Below are 26,780 nucleotides of genomic sequence, written 5' to 3' on the forward strand. Positions count from 1 at the left end.
CCCTCCCCTGCAACAGCCCCGCCCCCTCCTCTGCCTCCACCCCCGCCCCCATCAACCCCTCCCTTGCAACAGCCCCGCCCCCTCCCCTGCCTCCAGCCCGCCCCCTGGCCCCCCCTCCCTGGGGGCTCCTCGGCCAATGATTCTCGCACCTTCGGCGCTAGGCTGGTTGGGGGCGGCCCCGCGCGGCGCATGCCGGGATCTCTCCCCCGCCCCCCACTCGCCCTTCTCCGTCACGTGAGCGCCGCGCGTGTCACGTGATTCGCAGCGGCCGGTCCCCCAGTCCCCGGGAGCGAGCCGGGTCCGCGGCCGCCGCCATGTCGAGCTTCCCCGAGCTCTACTTCAACGTGGACAGCGGCTACCTGGAGGGGCTGGTGCGGGGCTTCAAGGCTGGCGTGCTGAGCCAGGGCGACTACGTGAACCTGGTGCAGTGCGAGAGCCTGGAGGGTGAGTCCCGGCCCCGGCCCCGGCCCCGGCCCGCTGGGCCCCTCCCCGGCCTCTGCCCGCTGGGCCCCTCCCCGGCCCCGGCCCCTCCCCGGCGGGTCTGTGCGGGGGCGCCCCGGGCAGCGGCTCTCTGCCGGGGGCCGATCCGGGCCACCAGCCGCGGCGGTTCCGCAATCCAGCCGCGCTCCCCCCCCCCCCCAAGACACGGGCCCGGCGAGGGGCGGGGGCTGCTCTGCGGCACGGCCTGTGCCCGGGGAGGGCAGGCCCCCGCCCGAAAGGACACCGGCTCCAGAGAGGTGGGGGGTGGGAGTGGCCTTCACCCTCCGGCGGGGGCTGGGGCAGGCAAGGCGGGTAAGGCCCTTGCTCCTCACCCTTCGCCTAACCCAAGAGCAAGGGGCCTTCGCAGAAACTGAAAGGAGCAGATTTTATAGCTCACCAAAGGCCACACGTGCTTGTGCAGTTAACCACTGGAACTCGCTATTAGATATTGGAGACCAAAGGCTTCACTGGAGCTTAAGAGCATAGGATATTTACAGTGCCGGGTTTACCATGGAGCCGGGCCCATGCTCAGAAGGGGCCCCAGCCTGCTCTGCTTGTACCCCGCTAACCCGCCCACCAGTTGCTTCTCTCGGCCTGCCCACTGAGGGCTCCTCTTCACCCCCTGGCCCCACTCGCGGCTTCTCTCTGCCCCTTGGCTGGACCCCAGGGCACCTCCAGCTCTGGGCAGTCTCTGCTTCCCACCACCTGTGGGGGCCCCCACCTGTTTCCCCGGAGCTGAGCCGCCTGGGACAGGTGCAGAAGCCTGGCCAATTGTGTGGGGGGCTTGACTGGGCCCTTTCAGGCAAGTGGGTCTTGAGGGAGCCTGGCCATTGCAGGCCCTGGCCTGGCTGATCGTACTGCTCCTGAGGGGCCGGAGCAATTTCCTGCCCCGGGATCAGCCCTGGCTGCACTGGCAGCTCAGCTTGGCAGACAGTTGCCTCCCAGCAGGGCTGGTGAGTGAGGCCGGGAGGCAGGGCTTGGGGGAGTGGGCCTCTGGAGGGCCTGTGGGGGTGCTGCTGGGCTGTGAGGGGGTGGGGAAGGTGTGTGGGGGGGCAGTAGGGAGTGGGGGTTCTGTGTGGCGTGCTGAGCAGTTGTGGTGGGGGCTGTGGGCAGGGGTGCGCTGGGCAGGGGTGGTGTTGTCCAGGGCACTGTGCGTTTGTGGCAGGGGTCTGGGGGGGCGCTGGGCATCATGGGTCCGGGAGGGATTTGGCCACAGGGAATTGGAGGGCTGTTCCAGTGTTGGGTGGGGTGCTCTGTGGCGTGGCATGGGCCCACTCCCAAGGGGAAGGGGCATCTGGCAGCACTGGGCTGGGCGGGCCACTGTGCATCTGGCAACTGCCGGTTTGTAAATAGTGTCCTCACACTGGGCTGGGCGGAGCAGGGCTACCCCTGCCATGCCCCTGGCCAGCCACTTGCTCCAGGGACTGACCCCCCTGCACCATGCTCCACTGCTCCCATGGGAGCCCACAAATATGGTGGGTGCTGGGCCCACAAAAGGTTAATCCAACTTGTCTGCATGGGGAGGTTATTTTGGAATCAGGTACTGTGAATTCAAAGCACTATCGCTATTCCAGAACTAGGGTATAGTAGTTTATTGCAGTCAGTTTCTTAAGTAGACAAGCCCTAACTGGTAGAAATGAAGAAGAACCTTTCTGTGGGAGTAGGTTATCCCACCGCTGCCTTTGGCTGGATGTTTGTACCTTCCTCTCAAGCAGTTAGTTTGGTCGCTGTTGGAGGCAGAATAACGGAGTAGATGAACCACTGGTTGGATCCAGTCTGGAAATTTCTATGTTCATGTGAAGCCCTAAAAGCTGGAAAAGCATTCACTGAGTTGCTAGTGTGTACTGTTCTTTCTCAGATTGACCTGTTTCTTACTGTCTTGGGTGCTCGTTAGGCCTGGTCTCTCAAATATATTTCTTCAGGTATGTTGGCAACAAGAAGAAAGCCAAGGAAAGTGTGGGCCCCTTAATGAATGAGGGAGGCAACCTAGTGACAGAGGATGTGGAAAAAGCTAATGTACTCAATGCTTTTTTTGCCTCTTGTCTTCACCAACAAGGTCAGCTCCCAGACTGCTGCGCTGGGCATCACAACATGGGGAATAGATGGCCAGCCCTCTGTGGAGAAAGAGGTGGTTAGGGACTATTTAGAAAAGCGGGACGTGCACAAGTCCATGGGGCCGGACGAGTTGCATCTGAGAGTGCTAAAGGAACTGGCGGCTGTGATTGCAGAGCCATTGGCCGTTATCTTTGAAAACTCGTGGCGAACGGGGGAAGTCCCGGATGACTGGAAAAAGGCTAATGTAGTGCCAATCTTTAAAAAAGGGAACAAGGAGGATCCTGGGAACTACAGGCCAGTGAGCCTCACTTCAGTCCCCGGAAAAATCATGGAGCAGGTCCTCAAAGAATCAATCCTGAAGCACTTACATGAGAGGAAAGTGATCAGGAACAGTCAGCATGGATTCACCAAGGGAAGGTCATGCCTGACTAATCTAATTGCCTTCTATGATGAGATTACTGGTTCTGTGGATGAAGGGAAAGCAGTGGATGTATTGTATCTTGACTTTAGCAAAGCTTTTGACACTGTCTCCCACAGTATTCTTGTCAGCAAGTTAAAGAAGTATGGGCTGGATGAATGCACTATAAGGTGGGTAGAAAGTTGGCTAGATTGTCGGGCTCAACGGGTAGTGATCAATGGCTCCATGTCTAGTTGGCAGCCGGTGTCAAGTGGAGTGCCCCAGGGGTTGGTCCTGGGGCTGGTTTTGTTCAATATCTTCATAAATGATCTGGAGGATGGTGTGGATTGCACTCTCAGCAAATTTGCGGATGATACTAAACTGGGAGGAGTGGTAGATACGCTGGAGGGGAGGGATAGGATACAGAGGGACCTAGACAAATTGGAGGATTGGGCCAAAAGAAATCTGACGAGGTTCAATAAGGAAAAGTGCAGGGTCCTGCACTTAGGACGGAAGAACCCAATGCACCGCTACAGACTAGGGACCGAATGGCTAGGCAGGAGTTCTGCGGAAAAGGACCTAGGGGTGACAGTGGACGAGAAGCTGGAATTGAGTCAGCAGTGTGCCCTTGTTGCCAAGAAGGCCAATGGCATTTTGGGATGTATAAGTAGGGGCATAGCGAGCAGATCGAGGGACGTGATCGTCCCCCTCTATTCGACATTGGTGAGGCCTCATCTGGAGTACTGTGTCCAGTTTTGGGCCCCGCACTACAAAAGGATGTGGATAAATTGGAGAGAGTCCAGCGAAGGGCAACAAAAATGATTAGGGGTCTGGAACACATGACTTATGAGGAGAGGCTGAGGGAACTGGGATTGTTTAGTCTACAGAAGAGAAGAATGAGGGGGGATTTGATAGCTGCTTTCAACTACCTGAGAGGTAATTCCAGAGAGGATGGTTCTAGACTATTCTCAGTGGTGGAAGAGGACAGGACAAGGAGTAATGGTCTCAATTTGCAGTGGGGGAGGTTTAGATTGGATATTAGGAAAAACTTTTTCACTCGGAGGGTGGTGAAACACTGGAATGTGTTGCCTAAGGAGGTGGTGGAATCTCCTTCCTTAGAAGTTTTTAAGGTCAGGCTTGACAAAGCCCTGGCTGGGATGATTTAATTGGGTATGGGTCCTGCTTTTGAGCAGGGGGTTGGACTAGATGACCTCCTGAGGTCCCTTCCAACCCTGATATTCTATGATTCTATGATATGTCTTCCAACATTTCACACGCTTCCATCCTGTTTCACACCTAGTCAGTTGGCATTCTTCTGTGTGTGTGCCTGATTTGAATAAGGTTAATATTAGAACTATTTAATGTAACCTTAGTTGTGATTTGCTTAGGTTTTAATATGTTTTTAATTATGCGTAATGATATATCTTGTTCTGAACTGCATTTAGCAACCTGAACTACCAGTAATGAGGGCTCTTGTATGTGAATTTACTAGCTTTAAAAAAGGAATCCTGAAAGTTAAAATCAGGCAAGTGTATGTTAAAAATGCTCTGAGCATGTGAAGTTTTATACAGTACTAGGTATTGAGCATTTAACACAGAAAGCTGTTTACTGTAGACAAGCTTTCTGTGGCAGAGGAGTTTGTCCTGAAGAGTTTTTAATACCTTTTCCTGCAGAGAGGTGTGTGGAGGTTTTTCAGGTGACTCGGTGATAGGGTTCTCGGAAGTAAAGGGGAGTTACATACTAAAAGGTACTGGAATCACCTGAGGCACGGTGTACATTTTAATTTTTAATCCCCCTGCAGTGGGGCAGTTGCCCCATACCAGGAAGAGGAAGGGTTAAAGAAAGCCAGAGGGAGCCTGTGCAGAACCCTCCCATTAGAGGAGGGCTCATTAAGCGAGCCCATCCGGAGGTGGCTTGTTGCAGCGGACAGGCAGGGTCAGCAGGAGCCATATATAAAGGGCTGCTCAACAGAGCAGAAGGCATTCTCTCCCTGGCCGCCTAGGAGCACCATGGCTAGAGCCGTGCTGGGCAGTGTAGCAGAGCAGAAGGAGCTTCTGGCTGACCGCTGCCAGACTGAGGCCCTGGAGGAAGGGCAGATAAGGTGCTAGGGCTGCCCCCACTTGCCCTGAGGGAAGTGGCCTACACAGACTACAGTTTAGTCCCTTGCCCCAGGGACAGACTGGTGACTGCAGGAGGCTACTGAGGCAAGTGGCTGGATTATAGACTGCTGGGTCCCCTGAAAGCAGGGGAGACAGCGGAGTGGGGCATAGTCGGAGGGCTGTACCCAGAAGAGGACGCCGTGGTCCAAGAGTGGTGGAGACAGCAAAGCGGGAGTAGACACCAAGTAGGCAAGCAAGACGCCACCGGAGGAGGGCGCCTTGTGGAAGGACTTGAGATAATTCCAGAACGGCCAGCAGGAGGTGTTGCGGTAGGGAGTCTCGCTCCACTACTACACCCCCTTTCTACACAGTCCTTTTCCTTTGTGAAGCTGGAAAGCATCTGGTCCGCTTCACTCTGCTTGGGGTGAAGCTGGGGAGGATGACTCAGAAATGAAGAACGTGTGGGGAGAAGACCCCTTTTGCGGTAGCCAGGAGTGTTTGGGTGGGTGGGAGAAGGTGGAGAGAGAATGCATCTTCCCTGTATCAATCAGGTTGTTTGGGAAGTGAATTTTGCAGCACGCTCCTACTCAGACTCCGAGCAGCTGGAAGCTGATACAATACACAGATCCTCTGAACAGGTCTAGGAGCAGCACTCTGAAAGGAATCCCAGCAGCTCGGGAGGGTTGGCATCTTGCTTGGCTGATACCCTGTCTGTGGGGGTGGGGGGTTGGTATCTCTTGTATTGCTCTTGGCTAGCAGCCCTAGTTGAACTCTTACATCATGGAGTCTTTAAAATGAGATTCAGTATCTTTCTACAAGACCTGCCTTATTCCAGCTTCTGGGGAAAATTCTACAGCTTGCATATCCAGGAAATCAGTTTAGATGATCCTAGTTTAGACTGGGCCAAAAGAAATCTGATGAGGTTCAACAAGGACAAGTGCAGAGTCCTGCACTTAGGACGGAAGAATCCAATGCACCGCTTCAGGCTGGGGACCGAATGGCTAGGCAGCAGTTCTGCAGAGAAGGACCTAGGGGTGACAGTGGACGAGAAGCTGGATGAGAGTCAACAGTGTGCCCTTGTTGCCAAGAAGGCCAGTGGCATTTTGGGGTGTATAAGGAGGGGCATTGCCAGCAGATCGAGGGACGTGATCGTTCCCCTCTATTTGACATTGGTGAGGCCTCATCTGGAGTACTGTGTCCAGTTTTGGGCCCCACACTACAAGAAGGATGTGGAGAAATTGGAAAGAGTCCAGCGAAGGGCAACAAAAATGATTAGGGGACTGGAACACATGAGTTATGCGGAGAGGCTGAGGGAACTGGGATTGTTTAGTCTACAGAAGAGAAGAATGAGGGGGGATTTGATAGCTGCTTTCAACTACCTGAAAGGTGGATCCAAAGAGGATGGATCTAGACTATTCTCAGTGATAGCAGATGACAGGACAAGGAGTAATGGTCTCAAGTTGCAGTGGGGGAGATTTAGGTTGGGTATTAGGAAAAACTTTTTCACTCGGAGGGTGGTGAAACACTGGAATGCATTACCTAGGGAGGTGGTGGAATCCCCTTCCTTAGAAGTTTTTAAGGTCAAGCTTGACAAAGCCCTGGGTGGGATGATTTAGTTGGGGATTGGTCCTGCTCTGGGCAGGGGGTTGGACTAGATGACCTCCTGAGGTCCCTTCCAACTCTGATATTCTATGATTCTAGTGGTTTCTTCAGGCCTTGGTGTCTGTGAAGTTGGGAAGGAAAAACAGAAGAGAAAAGCTAGGATGGTGCAATAAGTGGGACTTTTTGAGTATTTGTCAAATACTTCCCCAGTGTCTGTCCAGTAATTCACATGATAAATGCTGCTTGTGGCATTCAACAGCTAGCTCTGGGAGATCATGTTTTCTGTTGGATTTATAATGCAACAAATGTGGGGGAAACTTGTCCGATGTATGCAGTGAATGTTAGTCTGGCCAGCCCATTAGTGAGATACATTATTGTACATGGCAGAGGACGTGGCCTTGAGCAGGGTATGGCACACAGATGTTAGTCTACTAGCCAGAGTAAAAAGTCCTCAGGCTAGTAAGGGTCAGATTTTTTTCAAACCCTGTTCATAACAGCACGATGCATCTCTTTGGCATATTTTCTTTCTTCCTCTGAGGGGTGCTCTGGGGCACCCATCACTGTACTGCCTCCCTTTGCTGTGTGCTCTTTCCCCATGTTCTCTCACTATTCCTTTTGTCTTCTGTCCCACACCAGAACCATGAAGTTATGCGCTCCCTTCCCTAGAGTTACTCTTGTGTCTCCCTATGCAATCAGGATTGGCAAATGTTGCCAAACCCAAGAGCCAGAGGAATGACCTTACACTGTTTTTTGGCAAGCAAAAGATAGGGGCTCCACTGCTCAAGGGAAGGGCTTGGTTCAGAAGCCCATTTTAATTCCTTCCCTCCCTCCCCCATTAAAGCTTCTGGGAAAAGGGAGGGATGCTGGGATTGGCTGAACCCAACTCAGGATTCCGATCTTGTATATCCACTTTCATCTAGTTTGTGTCAGGTAAACCTGAGTCCTCCCTCCCCTAGGTCCTGGGTGCTGCAAGGGAGAAAGGAGTATTCATTCTCTCTTTGCCCCTTCCCACCTCAGAGACCTCTGATGCAGGATGGAGGGTGCGTGACTACTACTCTACTTCTCTGTTTGATTTGAGGAGGTTAATCTCCTTCCCCGGGTTTCTGTTCTTAGATATTCTCCATTCTCTGCCTCTGGTCATTGCTTTGCTGAGCAGCAGCATAGAGTGAAATTGAAATTCATAGAGTGAAATTGAGTCTTGTTGGTTTCACTGCTTCCTACCGAACTTTGAAAAGCAACAGCCCACAGCTGCCAGGACTGTGGCCAGTTCTGTGCATCAGTTGCACTCGGAGCGCACTGAAAGATCTTCATGACTCTAAGAGCTAAAAAACTGACTTTTTTTCTCAAAAATGAAAGCTTTAATTCTATGGTAGCTGATAACATTTGCAATGAGAAACTTCCTGTTCACTGCATGTGAGCATGCTTTCCTTAATCTTCAACAAAGGAACAGATTGTCACATAGGGAGTTCTAGAGCTGGGGTGGGCGGGTGGGGAAAGCTAATGTACTAATATTTAAAAAGAGTAAATGGATGACCTGGATAACTATAAGCTGATTAACCTGAATCAGTCCAGGACAAAATCTTGGAAAGACTGATGGGATACGTATTCTATCAGCATTTATTTCTTTTCTGATTGTAACATGGATTTATGAAAAATGTCATGTCAGATTAACCTGCTATGTTTTTTTTTTAAAGTTTTCAAGTATGGTGGATAATAGTAATTGTTGATGTAATATACTGGGACTTCTATTACGCTTTTGACTTAGTCCCACATGACATCCAATTGAAAATGAGCACCCCCCAAAAATGTAGCATGCTGAGTGGATTAAAAACTAGCTAACTGATAAGTCATTGTAAATAGGGAATCACCATCCAATGAGAGTGTTTCTAGAGGGGTGCCACAGGGATCTGTATCTGGCCCAATTCAATTCTATATCCAATTATCCTGTTTTCTTCCCAGGTGATAAAATTGGTGGAGTAGTAAATAATGAGAAGCCAGTTTAGTTTCATAGAGTTGAAGACCTCAAAAGGCCATCAGATTATCCATTTTGACCTGCACACCCCACACCATCAACCTCCCCCAGTGCCCCTGTGTTGAGCCCAATAACTTGGGTAGATGAAGGGATCTGAGTCTTCAGGAGGCTAAGTTCTTGTCGTAGGCAGAGGACAGGAGAGACCAAGATACCACCAAAGCCCGAGGCCTCTGCAGTGTCAGGGAAATGATAAGGTGAGAGATGCCCACGTAGTTCATACTCCATGCTGCGGAAGAAGATGGGTGTGGGGGATGCAAGGGCCTCACCAATCTGATTTGGAGGAAAATTTCTTCCCACCTCCAAATCTGGTGATTAGGTTGACTGAGCCAGACTCACCAGACAGACCTTTTCTCTTTCCACCTCAGAGCACTAGACCACCCTGTCCAGCATCCCATCTCCAGCTGTGGCCAGCCCTGATGCTTCAGAGGAAGGCAGGAAAAAACCCAGAACACATCTGACCAATTGTGCTTCAAGGGGGAAAATTCTTTCTTAACCCCTGTAGGGAACTGGCTGTAGCCCTGAAACCTGATACTGGATTAGAGTCAGTGTCTTAAGGCTGAGCTGCAAGTGTTCAGGGCATTGCAGAACTTCTGTTCTCTCTGTGGCCTATGAAGGGAGAGGATGAACAGGGGGGATTAATACAGATTCAGACTCCGAGGTCAGAAGAGACTACCGTGGTCATCCAGTTCAAGGCCCCATGCACGCAGGCTTTAGATTTCTTCCAGAAACTGGATTAAAGCTTGTCTTTTAGAAAGATATCTAATTTCAGACTCCAGCTGATGGAGAGTCCACCACCTCCTTGGTAAAGTGTGCCACGTTTAATTACTCTTGCTACTAGGAAATTGCATCTTATTTCAAAGCTGAAACATCCCCCACTCTCGGATCTCTTTTTTTCCATGTGTTTCCATGTGTTTTTTCTCTTTTTAGCCCACAGTGATCAAATCACCTCTCAGCCTTCCCTTCAGTAAACTGACTAGACCGGGCCCTTCGTTTTCAGTTTGTATTTTGTTAAATTTTTCTTCGGAATTTCTCAGTGTTTATTACCACAACAACAAAAACAGGTGAAAATCAGTGCAAAAAACTATTACTTTTTCTGGGTAAATATCAGGGTGTTTTTTTTTTGTGGATGGAAAGATGGGGGGAAAAAGTATTCAGTCGATGAATGCTTTGAATTCCATTCACCAGTGTGGTTTGCTGCTTTTCCAGGACCGCAGTCTCCCTCCATGCCTTGTGCAGTCTCTCAGTACTTATATGGGGAGAAGGTATCTGACAGTAGGGGCTCTTTTAATTTAATAAAAAAATCATAAGATGGAGTGGTTGAAAGCTGAAGTTAGACAAAATATGGCACATATTTAACATTGAGGGATGTGGCGGATTCTCCCGTCAGTTGGAGTCCTCTAGAAAGACATCTAGTCTTGATTTAAAATACACTGTAGCTCAAAATGGAGTAATGGTCGTGATCACTGGGTGAAATTGTTTGGTTTGTCCTATGCATGAACTCAGACTAGATTCCAAGGCCAGAAGGGACCACTGTGATCATTTAGTCTGACGACCTGTACAACACAGGCCAGAGAATTTCCCAAAATAATTCCTAGAGCAGATCTTTTAGAAAAACATCTTTCTTGATTTTAAAATTGCCAGGGCGGAGAATCCACCACATCCCCTGGTAAATTGTTCCAATGCTTAATAACTCACTTTTTTTTTTAAAAAGCCTTAATTTCTGAATTTGTCTACCTTCAACATCCAGCTAATGGATTGTTGTGCCTTTCTCTGCTAGATTGAAGATCCCATTATTAAATAATTGTTCCACAAGTAGATACTTATAAATTGCAATCAAACCACCCTTAAAGTTCTTTGTTGAGCTAAATAGATTTAAGGAACTCAAATACTACAAAGCAGGTTTTCTAATCCTATAATCATTCTCATGGCTCTTCTTTGAACCCTCTCTAATTTATTAACATATTTCTTGACTTGTGGGCACCAGAACTGGATACAGCATTTCAGCAGCATTTGCACCAGTGCTAAATGTAGAGGTAAAATATCCTTTCCACTCCTACTCAGCATTCCTCCCTTTATGCATCCCAGGATCATTCGCTCTTTTGGCCACAGCATCACACTGGGAGCTCATGTTCAGCTCTTTATCCACCACCACTCCCAAATCTTTTTCAGAGTCTCTGCTTCCCAGGATTGTCCCCCTCCTATAAGTTTAGCCCACAATCTTTGTTCCTAGATGTAAACATTCGCATTTAGCCATATTTAAACACATGATGAGGTGATCATAATGGTCCCTTCTGGCTTTTACAGTTGTGCATTATTGTGCTTTCCATCATGTCCATTCTATCGTGGCCCTCAAACTGTGTACAGGCTTTGGAGGCCAGGGTGGTGGAACTGGAGGAGCTCAGGGAGGCAGAGAGGAATGTTGATGAGGCTTTCCGGGACACTGTAGATTTGTCCCACCTCCGGTCAGACAGCCCTGCTCTGTTAAGGAGGATGAAAGGCCCAGAGAAGGAGAGCAGCCAACGAGAGCAGAGGGAAACCTTCCCATAGTTGGGACCCTCCTTCCAGATGATGTTGGGGTATCCTCTCGCACTGAGGTTACCTCTCTGGGGGAGGGAATTCCAGTCATTAGGAAAAGGCAGGTGTTAGTAATGGGAGATTCGATCATTAGAAACATAGATAGCTGGGTTTGTGATGTCTGGGAGAACCGTGTGGTGACTTGCCTGCCTGGTGCGAAGGTTGCAGATCTCTCAAGGCATCTAGGTAGACTTATGTGCAACGCTGGGGAGGAGCCGATGGTTGTAGTACATGTAGGTATCAGTGACGTAGGGAAGGGTAGGAGAGACGTCCTGGGGGCCAAATTTAGGCTGCTAGGAAAGAGACTGAAATCCAGGACCTCCATGGTGGCATTCTCAGAAATGCTTCCAGTTCCAGGTGCAGGGCCAGGTGGGCAGGCAGAGCTTCAGAGTCTCAGTGTGTGGCTGAGCCGATGGTGTAGAGAGGAGGGGTTTAGATTTATTAAGAACTGGGGAAACTTTTGGGATTGGGGGAGCCTCTACAGGAAGGATGGGCTCCACCTAAACCAGAGTGGATCCAGCCTGCTGGCACTTAACATTAAAAAGGTTGCAGAGCAGTTTTTAAACTAAGGGTGGGTGGAGGGGAGAAGCCGATTGCTGCAGAGGCCCACGTGGATCAGTCGGAGACTTCTTAGAGGAGAGTCTAGTGATAGAGATCCTCTAGGCTTTAGTCACGAGGAGGGGATGGAAGAGGATAAAGTATGGGCCAGATCAGATGAGAAACATTCACATAAAGAATCTGACACATCAGAAAAGGGCAGACAAATAAACAGTGACAAGTTTTTAAAGTGCTTGTACACAAATGCTAGGAGTCTAAATAATAAGATGGGTGAACTAGAGTGCCTCGTGTTAAAGGAGGGTATTGATATAATAGGCACCACAGAAACCTGGTGGAGTGAGGACAATCAGTGGGACACAATCATTCCGGGGTACGAAATATATCGGAAGGACAGAACAGGTCGTGCCGGGGTGAGTGGCACGATATGTGAAAGAAAATGTAGAATCAAATGAAATAAAAATCTTAAATGAATCCACATGTTCCATAGAATCTCTCTGGCTAGTAATTCCAGGCTCTACTAAGAATGTAACAGTAGGGATCTGTTATCGACCACCTGACCAGAACAGTGATAGTGACGATGAAATGCTAAGGGAGATTAGAGAGGCTATCAAAATAAAGAACTCAATAATAGTGGGGGCTTTCAATTATCCCGCTAGTGACGGGGTACATGTCACCTCAGGACAATGTAGAGACAAAATTTCGCGATATGACAAAATGACGGCTGCTTGGAGCAGCTGGTACAGGAACCCACAAGGGGAGAGGCAACTCTCGATCTAGTTCTGGTCCAAGATCTGGCGCAGGATCTGGTCCAAGAGGTAACTTTAACAGGACCGCTGGGAAATAGTGAACATAATATAATAACATTTAACATTCCTCAACAGCCCAGCCCTGGCATTTAATTTCAAAAAGGGGAACTATGCAGAAATGAGGCGGTTAAACAGAAATTAAAAGGTACAGTGACTAGAGTGAATCCCCTGCAAGCTGCATGGACGCTTTTCAAAAACACCATAATAGAGGCTTAACTTAAATGTATACCCCAAATTAAAAAAACACAGTAAAAACTAAAAAAGAGCCATGGTGGCTCAACATTCATGTAAAAGAATCAGTGAGAGATAAAAAGGCATCTTTTTAAAAAGTGGAAGTGAAATCCTAGTGAGGTAAATAGAAAGGAGCATAAACACTGCTAAATTAAATGTAAAAATGTAATAATAAAAAAAGCCAAAAAGGAGTTTGAAGAACAGCTAGCCGAAAACTTAAAAGGTAATAACAAAATGTTTAAATACATCAGAAGCAGGAAGCCTGCTAAACAACCAGTGGGGCCCCTGGACGGTCGAGATACAAAAGGAGCACTTAAAGACTATAAAGTCATTGCAGAGAAACTAAATGAATTCTTTGCTTCAGTCTTCATGGCTGAGGACGTTAGGGAGATTCCCAAAACTGAGCTGTCTTTTGTAGGTGACAAATCTGAGGAATTGTCACAGATTGAAGTGTCACTAGAGGAGGTTTCGGAATTAATTGAGAAACTGAACAGTAACAAGTCATCAGGACCAGATGGCATTCACCCAAGAGTTCTGAAAGAACTCAAATGTGAAATTGCAGAACTATTAACTATGGTTTGTAACCTGTCCTTTAAATCAGCTACTGTACCCAGTGACTGGAAGATAGCTAATGTAATGCCAATATTTAAGAAGGGCTCTAGAGGTGATCCTGGCAATTACAGACCTGTAAGTCTAAGTACCGGGCAAATTAGTTGAAACAATAGTAAAGAATAAAATTGTCAGACACATAGAAGAACATAAATTGTTGCGCAAAAGTCAACATGGCTTCTGTAAAGGGAGATCATGTCTTCCTAATCTATTAGAGTTCTTTGAGGGGGTCAACAAACGTGGACAAGGGGGATCCAGTGGACATAGTGTACTTAGAATTCCAGAAAGCCTTTGACAAGGTCCCTCACCAAAGGCTCTTATGTAAATTAAGTCATGTGATAAGAGGGAAGATCCTTTCATGGGTTGAGAACTGGTTAAAAGATAGGAAAAAATGGTAAATTTCTCAGAATGGAGAGGGGTAACTAGTGGTGTTCCCCAAGGGTCAGTCCTAGGACCAATCCTATTCAACTTATTCATAAATGATCTGGAGAAAGGGGTAAACAGTGAGGTGGCAAAGTTTGCAGATGATACTAAAGTGCTCAAGGTAGTTAAGACCAAAGCAGACTGTGAAGAACTTCAAAAAGATCTCACAAAACTAAGTGACTGGGCAACAAAATGGCAAATGAAATTTACTGTGGATAAATGTAAAGTAATGCACATTAGAAAAAATAACCCCAACTATACATATAATATGATGGGGGCTAATTTAGCTACAACTAACCAAGAGAGAGATCTTGGAGTCAATGTGGATAGTTCTCTGAAGACGTTCACGCAGTGTGCAGCAGCAGTCAAAAAAGCAAACGGGATGTTAGGAATCATTAAAAAAGGGATAGAGAATAAGATGGAGAATATCTTATTGCCCTTATATAAATCCATGGTACGTCCACATCTTGAATACTGCATACAGATGTGGTCCCCTCAACTAAAAAAAATATACTGGCATTAGAAAAGGGCAACTAAAATGATTCGGGGTTTGGAACGGGTCCCATATGAGGAGAGATTAAAGAGGCTAGGACTTTTCAGCTTGGAAAAGAGGAGACATGGTAGAGGTCTATCAAATCATGAGTGGTGTGGAGAAAGTGAATCAGGAAAAGTTATTTACTTGTTCCCATAATATAAGAACTAGGGGCCACCAAATGAAATTAATGGTCAGCAGGTTTAAAACAAATGAAAGGAAGTTCTTCACACAGCGCACAGTCAACCTGTGGAACTCCTTGTCTGAGGAGGTTGTGAAGGCTAGGACTATAACAGGGTTTGAAAGAGAACTGGATAAATTCATGGAGCTTAAGTCCATTAATAGCTATTAGCCAGGATGGGTAAGGAATTGTGTCCCTGGCTTCTGTTTGTCAGAGGTGGAGATGGGTGGCAGGAGAGAGATCACTTGATCATTACCTGTTAGATTCACTCCCTCTGGGGCATCTGGCATTGGCCACTGTTGGTAGACAGGATACTGGGCTGGATGGACCTTTGGTTTGACCCAGTATGCTCATTCTTATGTTCTCCCCATGTGTCTCTTCTAACTAAACAGTCCCGGCCTTTTCATTTCCTCTACATGGGGGAGGTTTTCCAGGCTTGTAAAGGGGTTCACTCACTGCAGGAGTGCCTACTAATCTCCAGGCGTGGCATCTTTCACTTTGGTGCCCCTGCTGACAGTTGCTCCTTGCTGCGCTGGTCTCTCTTTTAACCTGGCCCTCCAGCCAGGTCACGATCTTAATGTCCACCCCTTTTGGGGTAATGAAATTCAATGAATAATTCCAAGACCTTGCGTCAGGTCTCCGGCCCCTGACTCTGGGCTCATGCCACTTTGATAGTGGCTGGTTGGGGAACCCAGGCCGCCCTCCTAGGCAGGGTTTCAGCCCCGGGACCCGATAACCAGCAGCCAAGATTGCGCAATTGAAACAGGCTGTTATGAGCCCAGCATGTGACTGAGCACACACTGACCCATCACTTTGAAGTTTACATTCTATTTCCTGTGCGTACATTACATAAGGGGACTGCCGGTAGTTCATTATAACAGGGATGGATATGCTGAAGACAATATAGGTAATGTACGTTTCATACCGTGTCTCACATCTTTGAACTTAAGGTTCACTGAACACAATTGCATACATAATGTAAAGGCAATTAAGGCATGAAAGGGACTTGTCACCTACAAGCTAATTTGGTTATTTCTAACAGGACATAGGTAAACACACACAATGGTTAGAGACTGCTAGCCTAATTAACATTTCTTTGATGTCCCCACACAAGTGAATTGTCCTGATTATAATTGCAATGCCTCTTGTTAGGATGTTTTGGGTCATAAGGCTATGATTTAGTCACAGATGTCATGGCAATCACTCCCTGACTTCTAGGCCTTCAGGAGGAGGAGGCAGGACTGTGTGCCCCTGCCCTGCAAGTGAGGCTGGCTGGAACCAGGACCCTTTAGCCTCATCTCCGCGGCTTTAGCTGGGGGCTGCAGCTGGGGCTGTGTGCCTCAGCCCAGTGGCTTCTGCTGGGGTCTGCAGCCGGGGCTGCTCACCCTTGCCTGGCTGTGTCCCAGGCTTCGCGGGGGCTGCAGCTGGGACAGTGCACCTCCCGTTGTGGCTTCCCAGGGCTGTTGTGTGCCCCCCTGCTTTGGCAGAGGCTGCAGTTGGGCCCACGCACCCCTGTCATAGAATCTCAGGGTTGGAAGGGGCCTCAGGAGGTCATCTAGTCCCACCCCCTGCTCAAAGCAGGACCAATCCCCAACCAGCTCTGGAGTGGGGGGGTGTGTGCTCCACATGGCTGTGCCCCCCACTGTGGCCACTGGAGCTGGGGCTATGCTCCTGCCATGGCGGGGGGCTCAGCCTGTTAGTCGTGTCCCCCCTCCCCCCCATGGGACTCCATTCCTCCCCCCTACCTAGCCCTGCCCCACCTTCTCCTCCCTGGTTATTTTTTAGTAAAGTCACAGACAGGTCACGGGCTCTGTGAATTTTTGTTTATTGCCCATGACCTGTTTGTGACTTTTTTTACTAAAAATAACTGTGATAAAATCTTAGTCTTATTCATACACAGGTTAGCCCCCTCTTTGCTTGGCTACTGTACCTCTCTGCCCCAGTGCAGAGATGCTGTAGCTAACTGCCTACTGCTCAGATCACGTTGCCACCTCCATCGTGTTCTGGTTTCCCCACTGGTTCTGCATCTTCACTTCCTAGGCTTTGTGCAGTGCTGTCTTTGCTCCTTGCTCATGGCTCTCTCGCTCCTGCTTGCACTGTGTTCTGCCACCTCCCAATCCCCATCTCCACTTGCATTTTGTCACACTGACCTGTATGTCTGAAACAGCTTCCTGGGCACACCCAGTGCTCACTTATCCTTCAGCTCACATGACAGGCTGACTTCTGATGCCTTTCCGTCTATTCTCCCTTAGTCTCTAAAACAGGTTCCTTACACTCATCTTAATTTAGTGACTCTTCTGGCTCTGCTCCCCGGTGCAATCCTGTAGCCTAGGCTGTGAACCTATGGCAATTGCCTCCAGAAGAAAGCAGCATCAGGAAAGTACGGGTGAATTTTTAGCTGTCTCTAGTGCAGTAAGTGTGGTGTCTCTTGAGGGAAGTTTATCACTCTGTTTCCTCTTCCTCCATTCTCAGATGAGCAGAGAGCTGGAGTGAAGATCAGCACTAGTTGCCATTCCGGTGAGGGGTCTGACTACAGTTTGGAACCGCTGCTCATAGACAAGGATATTTTAATTCCCCCTCCTCCTCTGCGCGATCCTAGGAAAAGACCTATTCGATTGTGCAGCTCCTCTCATGGCCAGGTCAGCATTGCATCCCTTTCATGAAAAAAGATAACAGGACACAAAGGGGAAGAGTGAGGGCACATAAGTACGTCACTGTATGCACCTCTGCCGTATGTGAATAGATATTCTCGTACCCCTTCCTGAGGCATGAGTTAGTTTTTTCTCTCAGTAGCTAGCTCTTTCTATGCTGAGTGGCTTAGTGTCCGGTCTCCATCTGTTTTCTCAATATAATGAGAGGCTGCAGCCCATTTCTTGATGTTGATCCCCAAAGCGCACGCACATCTGGTGAGCTTCCTATATGCTCTCCTAGTACCTGTGCAGCCTTCTGCAGGTGTGCTGAATCAGAGGCTGTTACAAGATCTGCCTGTAACAGGCATGTGGGATCCATCATAGTGTGTTTATAACGTTGAGAATATCTTAGTAGAGCTAATTGTGTCTTTCACATTTGGCCAGCTTCAGGACTAGTTCTGCGGTATCTGCTTCAATATTCTGGTAGTGGGTCAGGTTTTAAGTCCCAAGTAAATAGTGCTTTTGGCCCTGTTTCGGGAATGACTCCACAGCCGGATTCACCTTGCTGTTAGGTAATGCTTCCTGATGCTTGGCCTAAATTGTTCCTTCTTTATCCTAATTCCTGTGAATCACACAAAATTCTTCTCTTCTTTAGTGTTTACATTCAGCCTGTATTTGTAGCTTTTTATCCATCTGTTCCCACTTAGCTATTGCTCAGCCAAGCTCTTTAAATTGGAGTGGTGCTTCCCTCCATACTGACTAATCATAGAATCATACCAATGTAGGGCTGGACAGACCTTGAAGTCCATGCCGGACCCCTGCGCTGAGGCAGGACCAAGTAAACCTGGACCATCCGTAACTGGTGTTTGTTCAAACTGTTCTTAAAAACCTCCAATGATGGGTTTCCACAGCCTCCCTTAGAGTTAGATATTAGAAAAACTTCCTAACCTAAATCTCCCTTGCTGCAGATTAAACCCATTTCTGCTTCCTTCAGTGGAAATGGAGAACAATTGATCTCCGTCCTTTATAACAGCCCTTAACATAATTGAAAATTCTTATCAGGTTCCCCCTCAGTCGCCTTATCTCAAGATGAAACATACCCAGTTTTTTAATCTTTCCGCAGGGTTTTCTAACCCTTTTCTCATTTTGGTTGCTCTCTCCAATTTCTCCTTATCTTTCCTAAAGTGTGGTGCCCAGAATTGGACACACTACTCCAGCTGAGGCCTCATGAGTGTCAAGTAGAGTACACACAAAAGGGAATTTTCCTAACATGCAGTGCTCCTGTTAATCTACCCCAGAATATTAGCCTTTTCACAATTGCATCACATTGCTGATTCCTATTCAGTGTGTGACCCACTGTAACCCCCAGATCCTTTTCAGCAGTGCTACTGCCTAGCTAGTTGTTCCCCATCTGTAGTTGTGCAAAATGCATAGTTTGCTTTTTTCCCTTCCTAAGTGGTGTATTTTGAACTTTGTTTCTCTTTATTGAATTTATCTTGTTGATTTCAGACCAATTCTCAAATTTGTCAAGGTCATTTTGAATTCTAATCCTGTCCTCCAAATTGCTTGCAGTCCTGCCTAGCTTGGTTTAGTCTGCAAATTGTATAAACACACTCTCCATTACCTTATCCAAGTTCTTAATAAAAATGCTGAATATACCAGACCTGGGGCTGACCCCCTGCAGGATCCCACGGGTTCACCCTCGCAGAATAACAGCAAGGCATTGATAACTACTCCTTTAGTACAATCTTTCAACCAGTTGTACACCTGCCCTGTAGTAATTTCTTCTAGACCACATTTCCTTAGTTTGCTTATGAGAATGTGATGTGGGACTGTCAAAAGCATAAATAAAATCAAAATATGTCACATCTGCTGCTTTCCCCCCACATCCACTAGGCTAGTGACCCTGGCAAATTCCAGCTCTCTGGTTTTCCAAGCACTACCTGGTTATGATCTTCTTTCTACTCATCCCTGGCTGCCTCTCTCTCCTCCTCAATGACTTTAATCCATTATTAGCCTTTGACTTCTACAAGGAATCCTACAAAAAGTAGAAACAGGGATAAATTGCTAAGGAGGAGTACAAAAAAACTAATGTAAGCATGTAGGGACAAAATCAGACTGAGGCAAAAATGTTATACCGAGCAAGGGACATAAAAGGTGGTAAGAGATTCTATAAATACATTAGGGACAGGGTGGATTTGAGTTAAATCACTGATTTAAATCACTAGTCAGGAAGACTCTATTTAATCATGGATTTCTACATAAAAGTGCATTCTTGTTGGTTGTTATAACCTTAATACATCTATCTCTGAGTTTTGAAGATTATGTAGGTTTCATTTTTAGAAGGTATGCTATACATTTTTAAAGTGATTTATTTTGAAAACTTTTCAGATTAGTTTTACAGCCATATCAGAAAATGAATGATCGTTTGGTTACTTCATTTACCAAAGGCAATTGAAGCAGATAGTTCACCTCCCATGACTTCATAAATATATCCAATTCAACAGGTTAATCATTAATATTTGGAGGATTTTCTTGTCATGCTGTATTAGGAGGAGAACATCACCAGACAGACATTTAAATTGTTTTAGTTAACTAAAACAACAATGTTATGCGTTCTGGATTTTTTTTCTTCAAGAGCAAACATACAATATTTTAACAAAACAAGCATGTGAATTTTTGAATTTAAACATTCAAGTTTTTTAAACTCAGGTTTGTTTTTGTTAACTATTTTAGTTAAAAACAATTTTAAATGAAATATTAACACCCCCCCCCCCCCAAATTAAATTGCCTATGCCAGCCAGGTCAACATGAGAAACTTAAAATACTGGCTTCTGCAGCTAACTCGGTCGTCTTCACCTTCATTTTTTGTTCATAATCTGGAAAAGAAAACCAAGCGTTCCTGCTTTTTCAGGTCCCAAACGATTTCTCAATTTGGAATGAATGAGTCCAAAGGAAGAAAATATTCTTTCTACACCAGCAGAAGAAGCTACTGCTGTTAAAAGTGAGATTATCACTTCAGCAGTCTCTGAATCCAAGTGCTTAAGTGACTTCCATCAGTCTATTGGTGTGACTTTAAAACGTCATCAGCAAACATATATTTCTTGAATGGTTCTTATTCCCAAACTGGGTCTCTTTTACGGCCTGCTGCCGTTATAGGTTTTCCCCTCTAGTGAGAGAATGGTATGGTAGATCTCAAATCAATGAAGGCTACACTCAGAAAGACCTTAAGACTTCTGGAATATGCTGCTCAAACAGTTTCACTTTTGTTTCTACTGCGTGTCCCTCCCTTCTCACATTTATCTCCAGACTTCTTCTCCTTGTCCAGATCTGTTCCACCCCCAACAATCTTCTATTCGTTCAAACTAAACTTTGCACTTTTAGAGAGAGGTAAAGGATTGACTCTGTGTACACAAATTTGCAGAGGGACAATAGGGTTGAGGTCTGTTGTTTCTCACCTCTATATATTTATTTTAAAAACAACATGCTTGTTAACAGCAAAAATATGTCTGGAGACACACATCTACAGTTTGGGAACTGCAAAACTAAGCGTCTCTGATGGTATCTTCTAGTCTGGGGACTGAATCCCATTGCGTAGATAGAAAGATTAGCCTAAATAATCTATACAGAAGCCTCCATAAGATTGGGCCCCTAATCCATGAACTATTGGAATTCATTTACAAAACTTTTCTTAAACGTTACATGAATATATCGTCTCATACTCTAGAATTAGAATTTATAATCCCTATTCCATGATGAGATATCTTTGAGCTATAATGTATCTTTATCTTTAGATTGGATTTTTTTTATAAAATGCTTTTTGAGGAAAAAAATCCATTTTTTATTTTAAAAAAATGGATTTTTTTTATCCACCCTGATTAGGAACAAGAGAAAAGCAATGGACCTACACTTTCCTTTGTCTATCAGGGAAAGAGCTAATAACAGATTACATCAAGGTGTTTAGTGCCTGTTTTGCTTCAGTCTTTAATAAAGCTTAATAGTGACCAGATACTTAACATTAACCACAGGGGGAAGGAACACAAGCTAAAATAGGGAAAGAATAGGTTAAAGAATATTTAGATAAGTTAGACATATTAAAGTCATCAGGGCCTGATGAAATTCACCTTAGAGTACTTAAGGAACCAGCTGAATCAATCTTGGAACCATTAGTGACGATATTCGGGAACTCCTGGACGACAGACAGGTAAGGTCCTGGAGAACTGGAGAAGGGCAAACATAGCACCTAGCTTTAAAAAGGGGAACACAGGACCTGGGGAATTATGGACTGTCAGCTAAACTTTAATACTCAGATACTGGAACAAATAATTAAACAATCTGTTTGTAAGCACAGAGAGGATAATGGGGTAATAAATAATAGCCAGAATGGATTTGTCAAAAACGAAGTATCAATGGTTTGCTGTCATACTGGGAGGACCTATCTGATGGGATTCTTCAAGGGTCTGTCTTGGGTCTGGTACTAGTCAAAACTTTTATTAATGACTTGGAGTGGAGAGTAGACTTATAAAACTTGCAGGTAACGCCAAGTTGGGAGATGTTCCAAACACTTTGGAGGATAAAAATAGAATTCAAAAGGACCTTGACAAACTGGAGAATTGGTCTGAAATCAGCAAGGTGAAATTCATAGAGACAAGTGCAAAGTTCTGCACTTCGGAAAGAAAAAATCAATTGCACAGATACAAACTGAGGAATCAGTGGCTAGGCAGTGCCATGTTTGTCATACCTGGAGCCCTCTGGCGTTCTACTCAATCACTTTGTCAAAATTTCAGAACAGAATGTGTCGTCAGAGTGGTGAACAGGCCGCCTGATCTGCGGGCTCCTTGGTGATGGCATTGGAAATTTGTTTTGGCTTTAGTTCACTGCTGTTAGTGAGATGGTGAAAGGAGGTGGGGGACTTAGTTTCTGCTGCTGGGATTGTTTCAAATGCTGTGCCCTCTAGCACATTCAGACGGGATGTGTGGGCTGTTGATCCCATAGTGCCCAGCCTTCTAAAGTAGGCAACGGATCATTGTCTTCTCCTCCTGAGTATCCCCTGCCCTACGTAGACTTGTGTGTCGCGTGCAGGTGCACAGGGTTAATATCCCTGCTCTCTGCCCTTCTCACCAGAAAAGTGCAAGTTCTTGTGTCCAACACACGGTGGCACTCATGTACTACTTATCTGGCTCTGCCCCGTTCTCCTATGTGCTCAAACCAACCATATTGGAGAGATGTTGTGTCCCTTTGGGGACCTCGTCACAGATAAGGGCGCTTGAATCTGCTGCCAGCCTCTGTTTCGTCAGAGGATTCCCTTCAGGGCTACTAAAAGCTGCTGCTTACAGATTTTGCCTGGAGCAACGATGTACGGTGCTCTCTCAGCATGCCCAGTTTTGGCTGCTCTAGAACTAAAAACATGTGGCATGATTGCAAAGCACGGTCACTGAAGTACTGGACTGCCTTCTGCTGTGCTGCACTGAGCTTGTAGAGAAGGAATTTCTTCAGGGAGAACCCCAGAAATTCTCCAACCCTCCTAGAAATCAGTTGCCAACAAAAGAAATTGCCTTGCTTAGAGCTGCTCTTTTGGAGAGGTGAGGTACACAGTATAATCTGTGTTGCAGCTTGAGTGATCTAATGACCCTAAAGCCCAGTGGAGAACCTTCTATAAAACCAAGGCAACTGGGGAAATCTTATTTTAAGCAGCATTTCTCTGCTTATTCCATATGCAAAGATTTCCTCCCACCATTGCTTCCCACTCACGCCTCTTCATTACCCCTTGCTCACAAAAGAGGGAAAGTTGCAGGCGGAAACGTTGTTTGGGTTGCTGGTGCTCAGCACTGCCCCATCCTTGTGCCTATCCAGGTTGAGAGATGCAAATCCCAGAGCTCAAATACTGGCAAGCCAGGGCCTGCCAAGCTAAGGTGACCCCCTCCCACACGGCCTTAATTCTGCCTCTGTGCTCCCTGTCCTGGGGAGTCCCTCGGGCATCACAGTACCTTTACCCCTCCCTCAGCCTCTGCCAGCCAGCAGCAGGTGTTGCCCAGCCCACGGCACGTTTCTGTGGGCTGTGGTGAATAGGAGGGCTGACTGGGAGTTGTGGTGGGCCTGGACGGTGGCAGGCTGCGTTGGGGAGAGGTGAACTGTGATATTCCAAGTTCCTGTTGCCATCCCCGGTGGGCAGAGTTAAGGCTGGGTTGTGTGGGAAATGTCACCCCAACTCAGTGTTTCCTGGCTTTGGTATGGGTGTTGAGTCAAATGCTTGTGCTCTGCGAGGGCACGGGGAGCATGGGTGGTGCTGGGTGGCAGCACCACGAACTCTAGTCGAAAGGGGGGGGAAGTAGCCTGTCATTGTAATCCCCTCAGTGGTGCATCTGTCCTCACTAAGCAGTGCCCCAGGGCACTACTGAGTACAGATGCTGTTGATGCCTTCCAGTGGAGTCTGTCACAGGGGCGTGAGCCCTTGCGGGGCGGCCGGTTTTCAGTGTCTGGAACACTGAGTTCAGCAACACTCAAACCTCTGAACCAGGAAGTAGTTAAGATACACCCCATTCCTCAATGCAATATTAACTCTGCCACCCTGGAGCTGGCAGTAGTCACTGAGAGAGGCTTAGTACGGGCAGGTACAGTAAGTAGCTGTGAAGAATGACTAAGAATGTGCCATTGTTTGGTTTGGTTTTTTTTTGCTCCATATTTGCATTGCAGCACTTATCTGCATGCACTCCAGCTGTGTCAGGTGTAGCTGTATTGAGTAGTGGAGGGGTTAGCTGGAGCAGGTTGGCCCAACCTCTTGCTGTGATATGATGACGGACTAAGTATGCATAACAATGAGGAGTCCTTGTGGCACCTTAGAGACTAACAAATTTATTTGGGCATAAGCTTTTATGGGCTAAAACCCACTTCGTCAGATGCATGTATGCTCCACTCCAGTAGGGAGGTATAAATACACAGCATATGAAAAGATGGGAGTTGCCTTACCAGGTTGGGGGGGAGGGGTGTCATTGCTAACTAGCCAATTCAATTAAGGTGGAAGAGGGCTTTTTGTCAACTGTTGACAAGAAGGGGTGGAAACCACTTTTTTAGTGCTAATGAGGCCAATGTAAACAAGGTGGCCCATTTCAAACAGTTGACAAATGGAGACTTTCTGGTTTGGCCAGTGTTCATGTGAGAGGGGCATTGCTGGCACATGATGGCATATATCACCTTGGTAGATGTACATTGTTTCCATGCTGAGTTCTCCAGGTTGTCAGAGGATCACTGGTGCTCGTGTGCCTTGTCCCCAACGTGTTCCGTGGCAGCAGTGAGGGCAGAGCACTAGCATGTGTGGTGTTGGTGTGTTGGGGCAGAGCTACTGTGTTGTGGGGATGGTGTTGCCTTAACTCTTCATTTGCTGGTTTTCAGATGGTTGCGCATAGTGGAAATCAGCGTTCTGGAAGCATGCAAGGCCCCACCAGGCAACCGCACCCCTGCATTAATGAAGCTTTTTGGGCAGTTAATTTCCTTGGTTTTTAAAAATAAATCTCAGCACCTCCATATTCAATAGTCCATCTCCTGCTCTCCACAGCCTGGAGCTCCTTGGCAATGAGAGAACCAGCCATAGCACGAACTGGCTGCATGTCAGCCCATCAGTGCCCCAGCATCGTCCATGTCTCTCTGCCAATCCAGGACACCCCAGCCCTTCCTGCCCGCAAAGGAGGGCACAGGCATTGGTGAGAGACTTGCAGGTCAAGGTGCCTGGCAGAGGGTGCAGAAACAGGGCAGGGACTGACATGGAGTCAGCAGGGACATGTTTTAAGGGGAGACAGCTGACCCCCTCGCCCCCTTTTCTCCCCACACTCCCCTGCACTGCTCTGACCTCCTCCTTCACCTGGAAGCAACAGCACTGGGGGTAGTGTGAGCATGGTTTCCCTTCCCCACTACTGGAAGCAGATGGGGAAGGAGAGGTCTAGGTTCCTTCTCTAGCCTTGGGCAGTGGCGGTATGCATAGGAGAGATGGAGCCATCTGTGTCCTTAGCCACTACCGCTCACTTCCCCTTCCCACAGGATGTCACTTTGAAGGGAAAATGACCAGCTGGTTTTGCTCTGTCAGCACTTCTGAGCTCCTGAAGGTCCCTTTGATCCCTTATTGGCTGAGGGAGCATAGAAAAATACAATTGGAAACCCAGTTCTTCATCAGCGACCAGCCATCAGACTGGATTTTCAAAACAGTGGCTGGATGGCACGTGGGCTGTGCTCTGGCACAGCCCTGGGGGCTTGTCTTCACATACAGCAGTGCCGCTGTAGAGCTTTTCTGAAGATTCGGCTATGCCAATGGGAGAGGCAGCAGCTCTGTCGATGGGAGAAGCTCTCCCGCCGATGGAGCGCCATCTAAACTGTGGCTTAGCTTGGTGTAACTATGTCGCTGAGCACTGTAGTTATACCAGTATAGGTCTGTAGCTTAGATCTGGCCCAGCTGACGATCCTTACTAGTGAAAGGTATCACTCAGTCACTGCACTGCTCCAACCCTCCATTTTCCCGAGCTCTGTCCCCAAAGTTAAGAATCGGGAAAAATTTACCTTGAGTAACTTTTTCAATATTGGTTCCCCAAAGCGACAGTGGGTACAGTGCACTGGCTGAGATAATCCTGAGTGGGGGAGATCAGTTTGAGGAAGATCAAAGCTGCAGTTTGAGCCCCAGGTGTGGGCAAGACTGTTACAAAGTCACCTGGTTCTTATAAGTGTCTGATTTTCTTTTTCTGGGGAGGGAAGGCTGTATTTTGGAACCCCCATGCTCACATGGTTCCAAATTTGGACCACTAACCTTACCCCATGCCCCCATGTGGCACAGTAAATTTTAAGACCGTCTGAGTCGGCGTGTGGCTTTTAAAACAGTTGACTTTTAAACAGTAAACTTCTCAACCTTAGCTATATACCTGAGCTGCTACTTGGCTATAATTTAGTACATTTTATCCAAAATGGTTCCAAGATGTACAAGAACCTTATTTGTAGAATGAGTCAGTTGATGCATTTACAACCTGAGTCCAATTAATGTGTGTGATAAATGAAAGGGGGCCCGGGGGGGGGGGGGGGAAGAGCTCCCTTTTATGGACACGCAGCCAGCCAGTAGCTATAAAATCCCTCTTAGTAGCTGTTCTCTAATTGCTGTACCTGTAAAGGGTTAAAAAGTCTCCCTGCTATGCACAGTTAAAAAGTGAGTGATCACCTGGCCAAAAGAGCCAATGGGACGGCTAGAACTTTTTAAAATTGAAACAAGGCTCCCCTTTTATCTGTCCGTCTCTCCTCAGGGAGAGGCAGACAGGGAGCAGTTATGCTGTGAGAAGTTTGGGCCAGGTATGAAAAATCATCAGTATCATACCTAGAAACTACTCCTCTAAACCCCCAGCTATGTAAGTAGATCAGGGAATGTCTAGGAAGATGCGATTAGGTTTATCCCTTTTATTTTGTTATGGCTTGTGGATTCCTCTGTGTTAACCCCAGGTGCTTTTGTTTTGCTTGTAACCTTTAAACTGGACCTCCAGAAAGCTATTCTTGATGCTTAATCCTTGTGGTTGTGTTGTTTAAAATCTAGCAGAAGCCTAAGTTC

At 47.1% G+C, this 26,780-nt stretch overlaps 1 protein-coding gene across 1 annotated transcript in view; it reads left to right on the top strand.

The window, feature by feature from the left end:
• Positions 1 to 221: 221 nt before the first annotated feature.
• The window catches only part of ATP6V0D1 (ATPase H+ transporting V0 subunit d1), an 80,167-nt gene continuing 53,608 nt past the window's right edge, over positions 222 to 26,780 (top strand). The window contains exon 1 of the mRNA XM_084644414.1: positions 222 to 444. Coding sequence (XP_084500540.1) covers positions 315 to 444 — 130 coding nt within the window. The 5' untranslated portion in view covers positions 222 to 314. The remainder of the gene's footprint in view (positions 445 to 26,780) is intronic.

The sequence above is a fragment of the Lepidochelys olivacea genome (assembly GCF_965140295.1).
Source record: "Lepidochelys olivacea isolate rLepOli2 genome assembly, chromosome: 12".
In the NCBI taxonomy this organism is placed as follows: Eukaryota; Metazoa; Chordata; order Testudines; family Cheloniidae; genus Lepidochelys; species Lepidochelys olivacea.